At 38.6% G+C, this 13,434-nt stretch overlaps 1 protein-coding gene across 8 annotated transcripts in view; it reads right to left on the minus strand.

The window, feature by feature from the left end:
- Positions 1-13,434, minus strand: part of EFCAB5 (EF-hand calcium binding domain 5) — a 114,145-nt gene that overhangs the window by 89,924 nt on the left and 10,787 nt on the right. For 7 of the 8 annotated variants that reach the window (XM_067715344.1, XM_067715341.1, XM_067715337.1 and 4 more), the window contains exons 2-4: positions 7,378-7,427; positions 6,923-6,985; positions 5,864-5,948 (exon numbers count right to left, since the gene is read on the minus strand). In XM_067715344.1, the coding sequence (XP_067571445.1) occupies positions 5,864-5,948; positions 6,923-6,985; positions 7,378-7,419 (190 nt within the window). In that variant the 5' untranslated portion in view covers positions 7,420-7,427. Of the gene's footprint in view, positions 1-5,863; positions 5,949-6,922; positions 6,986-7,377; positions 7,472-13,434 lie in introns of all 8 variants that reach the window. The other variant, XM_067715338.1, reaches the window with a different exon arrangement.

Below are 13,434 nucleotides of genomic sequence, written 5' to 3' on the forward strand. Positions count from 1 at the left end.
GCTACATGTAAAAGAATGAAATTAGAACACTCCCTAACACCCTACACAAAAATAAACTCAAAATGGATTAAAGACCTAAAGGTAAGGCCAGACACCATCAAACTCTTAGAGGAAAACATAGGCAGAACACTCTATGACATAAATCACAGCAAGATCCTTTTTGACCCACCTCCTAGAGAAATGGAAATAAAAACAAAAATAAACAAATGGGACCTAATGAAAGGTAAAAGCTTTTGCACAGCAAAGGAAACCATAAACAAGACGAAAAGACAACCCTCAGAATGGGAGGAAATATTTGCAAATGAAGCAACTGACAAAGGATTAATCTCCAAAACATACAAGTAACTCATGCAGCTCAATATCAAAAAAACAAACAACCCAATCCAAAAATGGGCAGAAGACCTAAATAGACATTTCTCCAAAGAAGATATACAGATTGCCAACAAACACATGAAAGAACGTTCAACATCATTAATCATTAGAGAAATGCAAATCAAAACTACAATGAAATATCATCTCACACTGGTCAGTATGGCCATCATCAAAAAATCTACAAACAATAAATGCTGGAGAGGGTGTGGAGAAAAGGGAACACTCTTGCACTGTTGGTGGGAATGTAAATTGATACAGCCACTATGGAGAACAGTATGGAGGTTCCTTAACAACTAAAAATAGAACTACCATATGATCCAGCACTCCCACTACTGGGCATATACCCTGAGGAAACCATAATTCAAAAAGAGTCATGTACCACAATGTTCATTGCAGCTCTATTTACAATAGCCAGGAGATGGAAGCAACCTAAGTGTCCATCAACAGATGAATGGATAAAGAAGATGTGGCACATATATACAGTGGAATATTACTCAGCCATAAAAAGGAACGAAACTGAGTTATTTGTAGTGAGGTGGATGGACCTAGAGACTGTCATACAGAGTGAAGTAAATCAGAAAGAGAAAAACAAATACCATATGCTAACACATATATATGGAATCTAAAAAAAAAAAAAAAAGAAAGAAAATGGTCAGAAGAACCTAGGGGCAAGATGGGAATAAAGATGCAGACCTACTAGAGAATGGACTTGAGGAAACGGGGACAGGGAAGGTTAAGCTGGGACAAAGTGAGAGAGTGGTATGGACATATATACACTACCAAATGTAAAACAGATAGCTGGTGGGAAGTAGCCACATAGCACAGGGAGATCAGCTCCATGCTTTGTGACCACCTAGAGAGGTGGGATAGGGAGGGTGGGAGGGAGGGAGATGAAAGAGGGAAGAGATATGGGGACATATGTATAACTGAGTCACTTTGTTATAAAGCAGAAACTGAGACAGCATTGTAAAGCAATTATACTCTAATAAAGATATTAAAAAAAAATTCTACCTACATAGTGTCCATCTTTCTAACCAGGAAAAATATTAAGTGGTTTATTTTTTAAAACACTTGAAAAGCCAACATTTCATTTAAAGAATGTCTTAAGTCCAATATTGGATAGCATTTATGAATATCTCTCCCAAGTTTTGATTTCCTCTTGGCTTATTCATATATGGGGGAAATGAGGAGGGTAGTATAATGCTCTTCGTTACCTCTCAGTTGGATTTGTAAACAAGTTAACCTCTTTTTTTGGGGGGTGGGCGGGTAGTGTTTCCATTCTGTTTTGTCACAATGCTCATTAATATACAATACTTTTACTTCTATTTTAAATAAGTGTGATAGAGACCAATTTTTTTTTAAAGTCTGCAGGTTCTAATGTACTCTCTTTGCTTTTAACCTCTCTAGCATAACCCAAGGCAGATATTCCTCCTCCTGCTTTAAGGGGAGTGCTACAGATTTATAGCAACTTAATATCTAGCCATCTGCATGGCTCATTAGTAAACTCACACATGAACTGGGGCATTGTCTTATCTTTGCTGCAGCCTGCTAGTGCTCGTCTAGTGTGCTTGGCTATTATAGGTTGCTAAGCAATAATCCTCGTGCTTGCATTGTTCCCACCGACATGCAGAATGGAAGTAGATGTGTGTTTGGTTACAGCTCTGGTCAAACACTTCTGTCTTAGAGCCATAAAATCAAGAAAAGAAAAGGAGGCACAGCAATAGCAGGGTCAGTAAATCAGAATTCTGAACAAGCCTATCTGTAGTTGTCTTTTGATTGGGTGATCTCTGAATTCATAAATTACAGCACTGCCCCAAGGGAAAATTAAGAGGTTTAATTGAATATAATTTCAAATGGGTACTGGGTTTTTTAGCAGGTCTATGCTTGGACATTCCTAAACCTTTTACAGATAGATAGATTCATTTATATATTCACTCAATAAATAATTATTGATGTCATAGTGCCAGGCACTATGCTAAGCACTGAAATTCTTTTTCAGGATTGTCTTCCTAAACTCTTGCGGAATTAAGAGCCTTTCACATTCTTTCCCAATATGCACACCTTCACCCCTGTATCAATCCACCTTCTAACATACAAAGTCCTATTCAGGCAATATGGGCACAAATGCTTTCAACTAAATAAGTAGGAACACAAAAGAATTCCTTATTCATATTTTGAAAGGTCCAATCTTATAAGTGACTTTTATCATTTCCTGCACTTAGTGCATGGCTCACTGCTGGGCATGGCCTCAGTACAACCCTATTTAAGGACATAAATAGGAATGAATTATAACCCACATTATAATAAGCTTTAACAGACTATTTCTTCACAGAAGGCATATAACATTACAGGGACTGGCTGCTGATTAAACTGGTGAAAATTGACGCAGCAAGGCTACTTAACAGATGTGTGATGTTCCCTTTAAACACAGGTCCTGTTTGAAACTCAGCTGTCTTGGTCTTACCAGAATTTCTTACCATTTGTACATAATGTAGAATAACTACTACGAAAGGAGGAAGAAAAGAAGCACTATTAAACACTATTGTAATTAAAATTCAATAACTATAGGAAAAGGCATTTTCCTACAAAACGTTTTTAAACTTAGGGCTGTGTAGTAAGAATAAAGCTGAGCAAATTAATAAAAAAGAAATAAGATTTCTCAAAACACAAGTTAAGCTCATAGCCTAAAAAATACAATGACCAGGGAAAGAAATAAGGAATTCCCATGGTACGTTTTTGTTTTGTTTTGTTTTGTTTTTTTGCGGTACGTGGGCTTCTCACTGCTGTGGCCTCTCCCGTTGCGGAGCACAGGCTCCGGACGCGCAGGCTCAGCGGCCATGGCTCACGGACCCAGCCGCTCCGCGGCATGTGGGATTTTCCCGGACCGGGGCACGAATCCGTGTCCCCTGCATCGGCAGGTGGACTCTCAACCACTGCGCAACCAGGGAAGCCCCACATGGTACGTTTAACCACAATATTTTCTATGCAAAGATATGTATTTGAGTGTATTCTGGGAGCTGCCTGGCAAGATAACATCCTTTTAATTTTGACAAGTATGTAACAAGGATAAAGATACATCCTTTGACATGTTGAGACTAAAATAACAGTTCCTCTTCCCACTTCTTACACACACACACACACACACACACACACACACGTATTTACAAAGGGTGATTTAGAAATGTTAGGATTAATAGTGACTGATCACTGAATAAATAAGTACATTGCATTGCATTTGATATCGCAACAAGCAACTGCAATGTTTTCAGTATATATCATAAACTGGGATGAACAGACTTAAACAAACAAAACACATTTCCCTCTACCATACATTGAAAAGTGATAACAAATTGAAAGTATAAGAACAGAAAAGACCATAAACTCTTGATTGATATGTTTTCTAGAGAGGCAATAAATTACATGTTGGAATATATGTGTGAAGATTTGTAGGTGCAAATATGGCCATAAACTGATTAAAGTGAACACCTAATTAAATTTATAGCAAATTACCTAGATCGTGATTCTGTTTGGCATGTTTAAAACGCAAGAGTTCATTTATAAACCTGGCTCAAGTGAGTATGGTAAAGGCAAAGTGTATTTATGGGGTGATGGTGAAGGGTGGGAGTGAGGAGGAAGTAAAATCAAGAAACTGGTGGTACATACAGTGGAATACTCAGCCATAAAAAGAAACGAAATTGAGTTATTTGTAGTGAGGTGGATGGACCTAGAGTCTGTCATACAGAGTAAAGTAAGTCAGAAAGAGAAAAACAAATACCATATGCTAACACATATATATATATATAGACTCTAAAAAAAATGGTTCTGATGAACCTAGTGGCAGGACAGGAATAAACACGCAGACGTAGAGAATGGACTTGAGGACACGGGGCGGGGAGGGGAAGCTGGGACGAAGTGAGAGAGTAGCATTGACATATATACACTACCAAATGTAAAACAGATAGCTAGTGGGAAGCAGCTGCATAGGACAGGGAGATCAGCTCTGTGTTTTGTGACCACCTAGAGGGGTGGGATAGGGAGGGTGGGAGGGAGGTTCAAAAGGGAGGGGATATGGGGATATATGCATATGTATAGCTGATTCACTTTGTTATACAGCAGAAACTAACACAACATTGTAAAGCAATTATACTCCAAGAAAGATGTAAAAAGAAAAAAATGTTGACAAATGCAAAAAAAAAAAAAAGAAAGAAAGAAACTGGTGGTAGGGGGCAGGTAGGGAGGGACTTGCCAAGAAACTTTTTAAAAGTTAGTGAAGCTGTGAAAACAGTACTAAGTTTATAATAAAGGCAAAATAAATGCTGAAAAGTTTGGTTCTTAATGTGTATGTATTATATATTTACTAATAAGAAGGAATAGTAAATAATACTTATAATTGGTTTAAAAGACAGAAAAACACTTTGGAGAAAAGTAAGCAACTACAAGTTATAACTACCATCTATATAGCAATTTATAGTTTAGAAAATGCTTTAAAAATTATTGTTGGGACTTCCCTGGTGGCACAGTGGCTAAGAATCCACCTGCCAATGCAGGGGACATGGGTTTGAGCCCTGGTCCGGGAAGATCCCACATGCAGCGGAGCAACTAAGCCCGTGCGCCACAACTACTGAGCCTACGCTCTAGAGCCTGCGAACCACAACTACTGAGCCCACGTGCCACAACTACTGAAGTCCGCGCGCCTAGAGCCCGTGCTCAGCAACAAGAGAAGCCACCACAATGAAAAGCCCGCCTGTCGCAACGAAGAGTAACCCCCACTCACCGCAGCTAGAGAAAGCCCGCACGTAGCGATGAAGACCCAATGCAGCCAAAAATAAATAAATAAAATAAATAAATTTATTTTAAAAAATTATTATTATAGTTCAGCCTAGCACATACTAAACACTCAATAGTTGTAAACCAAATTGAAAAGAATTTCAATTAACTAAAATATAAGTTGAAATTGTTAAATTTTAAATATTGTGAAAATTTTCTGTCATACAGGATTTCACTAAGTATCTAAAATTAGAAGAACTGTAGTGAAAGGGATGAATGTCTTGCCCAGTTATTTGTTGCCTTTTGATCATATAAATTTTCAACCTGCATAATTATGTGGGATTTGGGTTAAGGATTGGGCTGGAAGTCAAATAGAATAAATGTGTTGTCAAGTACAGAGGTAAAAAGAAGAAATAGAAAAACAGCAGGCAGGTTGAATCACTAGGGTTCTTCATTTTATTTTTGTATTAATGGGTTGTCTGCTATGTGTCAGTCAGCTCTCTTAGCTAAATTTTCTCTTTAAGCACAAGATGAATGGTTATAAACTTGCCTCTAAGTATCAATAGAAGATGACGGGAATATATTTTAAACTATTTCCCAAACCGCATTTAAAATATCCCTGGGATTATATCTTTAAAAGGCAAAATCTTGAGGAACCCATCCCCAACTAAAATTTAGTAATAGTTTTGCATTCTGTTGTGTAGGAGAAAGTCTAGTTCTCTACCTTGGGATTTGACTTTATTTGCTGCTGTTCCTGCCACATTGCTGCAGATGCCTAATGCCAAACTGTCTGGTATACTCCGTGAACTCTGAAAGGAGAAAAGAAACACCAATTAAAAAGTGAAATGCTTTTCATCAAAGTTGCATCAACTCTCCCAATTAAAGAATGCACACAAATCCCTTGTAAAAATCACCAAACATTCCTCCCTAATTTTGCTAGGATTTAATGCTATATATTAGAAGCAAAGCAGTAATCACAGTCTATTTACTGCATTTACAAGATAAAGTTCATTGGCTCAGAATGTCATCACATCTTTCTATTGCTAACGTAGTAAATATGCTAAGAATATTATTCCAGATGTACATGAATCCTTGAATTATATAATACTTTCTAGAAACATAATTTGAGACCACAACACAGTGAAATAGGACATTTGAAATTGCTGCTGGTTTCTTTTACTATTAGAATCACCTTCCACGTTTGTGGTGGAAAGAAAAACGTTTTCACCTTAATTAAAGAAAGTAAAGGTTAGTTTTATGAATAAATGGTGACAAAATAGCTTTTTGTACTCATGCTGATGTACTTTTAAAAGGATGATAACAGAATACTTTAAGACTCACATTAGTCAACTTAATGGTGAATCATATAACTATTTTCACTTGCCTCCCCTTTTCTATAAAATATTTTTCCTCATTGAAATCTTCTATTTATTTAAACACAAAGTTACTTAAACGATTAACATGGAGATTACATTTTCAGAATGATAGCGAAGTTCCCCTAAAAACTGGTGGTTATTGTACTCAGGGTAACAGTTCTGATTTTAGAAAGTAAACTTTACTTATAATTCATAATAGCTCTTCACAAATAATTTACCTGTCAATGGAAGTTTTCTGCAACTGACTCAAATGAGTCAGCTTAATGATCAACATGGGTTTACTTTTTCCCATTTGCCATTTTATCTTTTTGAATACCCACATCTTTTCCTTTTTTTTCTTTGTGAGAAAATTAATTTCTCCAGTTTACTCTCAAGCATTAACATCTGATTACTCATGAAAACTCTACCTTCATAGGCTCTTTTACTTTGGTTGCTTCCTGGTTCCTTTCTTTGTCTTCTTTTCCATTTTCCTGAAGTGGAAATAGTGTTAGTAAATGGTATCCAACAGGAGCCGGAAATAAAACTAACATTTTATACTCTAGTGTAGCAAGCTTTTTATGTAAAAAAATTCACATAATGAGTAAACATCATACCAAATAAAATCACATAAAGTAGTTGTATTAGCAAACTCAAACAGTATTAGACTTGTTAGGTATAAAGAATACAAAGCAACTGGAAGCAGGCCACTGTGACTCAACTATTAGTTGACCCCATTTTTGTCAAAACTTCATGCAGAAAAGTTCAACTAAAAAGAGAAATAATTCAATGACAGAATATGATATTGCATCTCCATTTTCCCAAAAATGTTGAATCTCAAATCCTCTCATGGCTAAATGGTTAGAAACCTATGTAGACCAGGTACCTGAGCAGGTTTGGGTTCCTCTTGAGATGTCGACTCACTCATCTGGACCACTAAAAGATATCACCAAATGGTAAGGAAAAGTATTACCAGACCACTATTTATAACAAAAAGAGAGAAAGAAAATATTAATAAACAGAAATACTCTGGAAGATCAAAATCTCCCCCCACCCAACCTCATCCCACCATTCTACTGAATGATAATAAGTTCTCAGCTGCTAAACTTCTGACTGTACTACTGGTATTACTGTGGTTACTGATCAAAGCTCGATTAGTGCTAGGCCAGGGTTCAGGGAGACAGGAAAAGTCACCACAGTAATCATCACCATTAGTGTTTAAAAAAACAGCAACAGTAATGCAACTGAATTTTTAAAACATTATCATCATCCTCATTAGTTTTTGAAATTACAAAGTGAGGTGAAATGAAACTTTGATTGCTATTTAATTCATGTGAGAAAGTCAGACATTAGAATAATCACCTTGCTAAAAAGTATTTTTGGAGGGGGGAGTTCTGAGAGGAATGAGATTTATCTGGTTTATTTATTTATGCTAAGGAATAAAAATGGATAATTACCACATCCCCTACTTCAATTGCAAATGACTATAGATTCAGTCACAGATGATCAAAATCACTGTTGTGTCAAAAATCATGTAAGACTTTGTGTATATTTAAGACTTTGTGTATATTTAAGCTAGGTTCTATGTAAAAAGTAATGCATTTTATATACATGGCCTCTGCTGCTAGGGCAGTTACAATCTAGGGACTTCTTAATTTGAAATGGTATTATTTATAATGTGCTAGAGTATTCACTTTTCTTTTTATCAACATATGTTCTGCTTGAATGAACCAAAAGTACGGCCTTTGGAGACAACAGCTTCCAACACAAAAATGCCTGCCTCAAAACCTTTTTGAAGCAATTCATAAATAATAAATAATACACAATAGATTTCTTTGATAGGTCCCAATTGTACATTTTCACAGACTGCTGTTTTTGCTTCTGGTGTCCATCTCCTGAAATTGCTAAAAAGCTTCCTCCCATTTCTTTTAAGATTTATTTATTTTTATTTATTTATTTAGGCTGTGCCGGGTCTTAGTTGCAGCACATGGGATCTTTGCTGCGGCATGTGGGATCTTCATTGCAGCCTGCAGACTCTTAGTTGCGGCAGGCATGCGGGATCTAGTTCCCCCACCAGGGATCGAACCCAGGCCCCCTGCACTGGGAGTGCAGAGTCTTACCCACTGGACCACCAGGGAAGTCTCCCCATTTCTTTTAAAATTTGTTTTGTTTGGATGCACCCAGATAAATTCAACTCAGTAAACCTTTACTGGGTGCCTTCTATATGCAGGCAGACTTTGGGGTTAAAAAGATGGATAGGATCTGCTTTTGTAGAGTTCCTAGTTTAGTGAGAGGAAAAAGGGAAAAACAGATGCAATTCCATCTGTACGTGCAAAAGCAGAGGTACAGGGGCTTCCCTGGTGGCGCAGTAGTTGAGAGTCCGCCTGCCGATGCAGGGGACACGGGTTCGGGCCCTGGTCCGGGAGGATACCACATGCCGCGGTGCGGCTGGGCCTGTGCGCCACAACTACTGAGCCTGCGCTCTAGAGCCCGTGAGCCACAAATACTGAAGCCCGTGTGCCACAACTACTGAAGCCCGCGTGCCTAGAGCCTGTGCTCCGCAGCAAGAGAGGCCACCACAATGAGAAGCCTGTTCCCTGCAACGGGGAGTGGCCCTCGCTCGCTGCAACTGGGGAGAGCCCGCGTGCAGCAGCAAAGACCCAATGCAGCCAAAAATTAAATAAATGAATAAAAAAAAAAGCAGAGGTACATACAAAATATTAAGGAACACAGAGGAATGGCAATTAATTTTCTCAGGGAGGTCAGGGAAGATTTCACAGAAAAATAGATTTCCAAGCTAGATTTTAAGTGACTAATAAGACTTTGTGTGTGTGTAAAGGAGGGGGGAAAGAGTATTTGAGGCAGAAGGAACATTATACGCTGGAGTATAAAAGTTCAAAAAGTGTTTGAAGCATTCATAGCAGAGCATAGTTATATAATAGAAAGTGGCAGAAGATGAGGCTAAAAAGGTAACTTTTCACAATAAATCAAGGAGTTTGGATTTTATTTTGTGCTTTTTAAGCATAGGACAAGATGCGATGAAATCGGTGTTTTTAAAAAGTTGACTCTGCCGGCAAAGACTGGAAGTGTGAAAGAGTGGGGAAAGATAGAATGAAGGTAAATTTTGTACCTTAAATATTGCACCTGAGATGAATGCCCCTGACTGTAGTCTACTTCCCTACTCCCTTACCATTGTTTCCACCCAAATAAACTTGCACTCAACTCCTTGGACCAGGGTCTGTTCTGAGGGAACCCAAACTATTTACAACAGATAGAATGATCAGGACTGGGGGCATAATTAGATCTAAGGAGTGAAAGAGGAGTAGTTAAGGCTCACTGAGCGTTTTTTAATATTTAGAAGGCTGAATGGATGATGATGCCATTAAGTGAAATAAGGAAAGGAGAGAAAAACAGGTTTGAAGAATGATATGAGTTTGAGTTTGAAGGTATTACATTTAAGACACCTGCTTGATAGCATTTTAAAAAATATTTATTTGGCTGCATTGGGTCTTAGTTGCGGCATGCAGGATCTTTAGTTGCGGCATTCGAACTCTTAGTTGTGGCATGAGAGATCTAGTTCCCTGACCAGGGATCGAACCCAGGACCCCTGCATTGGGAGCGTGGAGTCTTAGCCACTGGACCACCAGGGAAATTCCAATAGCATCTTCATTAGTAAGACTGTCAGTCACATGTGAAAGAGTAGCCAATTATCCTCGAGGAAGGAGTTTCTCAGTATGAGAGAAATCATACATCATTCTGATTTCTCAGACTCATAGAGGATAAGAAATGTCATTTACCTGGATTTCTTGTGAGTCTTGAACCCCTGGGTATTGATAGAAAGATACATTTGTAGGAGGATGCTAGTGGGGCTCACCCAATAACAGCTAAGAGAAGGGAAAAAAAGGCTGAAAATAAACCCTTGTTGATGAACACTTAAAAGTAGGGCTAAGAAAGAAGAGCCAGTGAAAGATACTGATAACTGCTGAGAATGGCAGGAGACTACTGCAGCTGTGCACCTGCACACTGCTGGCCTGACTCCCACTACCAGCCGCTACAGCCGTGCACATGCCCACAGCAAGCCCCTATGGCCCCACAAGTGTACAACAACAGCCAAGGCCCCCATAGCTGCTGGAGGGCCTGGATTCAATGTGGACACCTGTCACTGGCTTGCATGGCTCTGCTTACCTGCAGTTAACCTTAAAGTTGTGTACCTGCAAGACACCAGCCTCAACTCCCGTCACTGGCCACCACTGCCCAGCATGTGCCTTCAGCTAGCCCCATTGTCACTCAAGGACACACTGACAGCCAGGGCCACTGCAGCTGCTTGTGCACCCCCAGTTGGCCCCAGCCCCTGCCACTGTGCCTCTGCAGCCAGTCCCCACAACTAGCCCTGCAGCCAAGCCTGTGCATACCACTGGCTCTGGACACCACCACTGCCTGGCCTGATCCCTAGCCACTGGACTGGAGGTACTGTTAAAGACTCCAACAGTCCTTGAATCCACTGTGGACTGCCTACAGCTCTCACCAAACATTATGCGGTTGTTGACGTCATGAACCCCAGCTGCTAAACCAACAAGACATCACGCCCCTCCCCATCATTCAGAGATGTTACATGCCCTCACACTTTGCACTCCGCACCACTAGACCCAGGGTCACAGCATGTTCCAGCATGTGCCTGCCCGCAGATGAAAGTCTTTCCATACCAAAGTCAGTCCATAAAGTCTGAAAGAGGTAACTGCTTCTTCAAATGCACAGACACCTACAAAAACTACAGGGATCACAAAACATCGGAGAAACATGACACTACCAAAGGAACACAGTAAACTTCCAGTAATGGGAAGTGGAGATTCACAAATTGCTTGATAAAGAATTCAAAATAACTGTTCTAAAGATGCTCAGAGAGCTACAAGAGAACACAGGTAAACAATTTAATGAAATAAGGGAAATGATACAAGAATGAAATGATAAGTTCCACAAAGAGAAAACAAAAAAAGAGAACCAAACAGAAATTTTGGAGCTGAAGAATACAATGACTGAAATGAATAATTCAGTAGACAAGACTAAACCAAGCAGAAGAAAGAATCGGTAAGCTCAAACACAGATCATTTGAAAATATTCAGCTGGTGGAGAAAAAAAGAAAAAACTGAAGGGGAATGAAGAAAGCCTATGGGACTTATGGGACACCATTAAGAGAAACAATCTATACAATATGAGAGTCTAAGGAAGGGGAGAAAGGGGCAGAAAACTTTTTGAAAAATAATGTCTGACCTATACCACCAGCCTGCCATAAAAATACAGTGGTGTAAGTTTGACCTCTCCAATTAACTGCTGTTGTCTCAACTTCTCCAAGTGATTAGAAAATCTCATACTTCCATCTTCAAGTCTCCTTCCTGGTCCATTAACTTTCTTCTTATTATATACTAAATGTTTGTATGTGCAACCTCCACCATGTCCCCACAAATTAATATGTAGAATCCTTAACAGCCCCCCCCCGCCAAATAATGTCTGAGAACTTCACAAATCTGAAGAGAGATTTGGACATCCAAGTTCATGAAGCTCATAGGTCTGCAAACAAATTCAACTCAAAGAGATCTTCTCCAAGACACATTGTAATAAAACTGTCAAAATCAAAGACAAAGAGAAAATCTTGAAAGAAGCAATAGAAAAGAAGTTTGCCACTTACAAAGGAACCCCATAAGACTATCACAGGATTTCTCAGCAGAAACCTTACAGGCCAGGAGAGAGTAGGATGACATATTCAAAGTGCTGAAAGAAAAAAAAAAAACCCCAAAAACCTGTCAACCAAGAATATTCTATCTGGCAAAGTTATCCTCAGAAATGAAAGAGAGAGGGACTTCCCTGGTGGTCCAGTGGTTAGGACTTTGCCTTCCAATGCAGGGGGGTGCGGGTTTGATCTCTGGTCGGGGAGCTAAGATCCCACATGTCTCGTGGCCAAAAAACCAAAACATAAAACAGAAGGAATATTGTAACAAATTCAATAAAGACTTTAAAAAAAGTGGTCCACATCAAAAAAATCTTTTAAAAATTTAAATAAATAAATAAAAAGAAATGAAAGAGAGAGAAAATCTTTCCCAGAAAAATAAAAGCTGAGGGGAGCTCACCCCCACCAGAACTGTCTTACAAGAAATGCTAAAAGGTGTTCTTCAAGCTGAAATGAAAGGACACTAATTAGTAACATGAAAACACACTGGTAAGTATAACTATACAGTCAGATTCGGAATATTCCAATACTGTAATATGGTGGTGTGTTAATCACTTACCTCTAGAATAAAGGTTAAAGGACACAAGTATTAAAAATAACTATAGCTTTGCAAACAATAATTTGCTATTGGATATCCAATATACAAAGATGTAAACTGTGGCGTCAAAAATATAAGATGGGGGGAGGATATAGAAAGGTAGAGTTTCTGTATGTGATCGAAATTAAGTTGTCATCAGTTTAAAATAAACCATTGTATCTATAAGGTGTTTTATGTAAGCCTCATGGTAACCACAAAGCAATAACCTATAGTAGATGCACAAAAGATAAAGAGAATGGAATCAAACATACCACTGCAGAAAATCATCAATTCACAAAGGAAGGCAGTAAGACAGGAAGAAAGAAACAAAAGAATTACAAAACAGCCAGAAAACAATAAGATGACATTTAATTAGATGTTGATTAATAAAAGTTCTCACCTATCAATAAAATGGATTAAATTCTCCATCTAAATGCATAGAGTGGCTGGATGGATAAAAAACCAAGACCCAACTATATGCTGCTTATAAGAGACTCACATCAGCTTTAAGGATACACATAGGCTCAAAGTGAAGGGATGGAAAAAGATATTCCAGGCAAGTGAAAACCGAAAGAGAGCAGAGATAGCTATACTTACATCAGACAAAATAGACTTTAAGCCAAAAACTATAATAAGAGACAAAG

Source organism: Pseudorca crassidens, chromosome 19 (assembly GCF_039906515.1).
Source record: "Pseudorca crassidens isolate mPseCra1 chromosome 19, mPseCra1.hap1, whole genome shotgun sequence".
NCBI classification, from domain to species: domain Eukaryota; kingdom Metazoa; phylum Chordata; class Mammalia; order Artiodactyla; family Delphinidae; genus Pseudorca; species Pseudorca crassidens.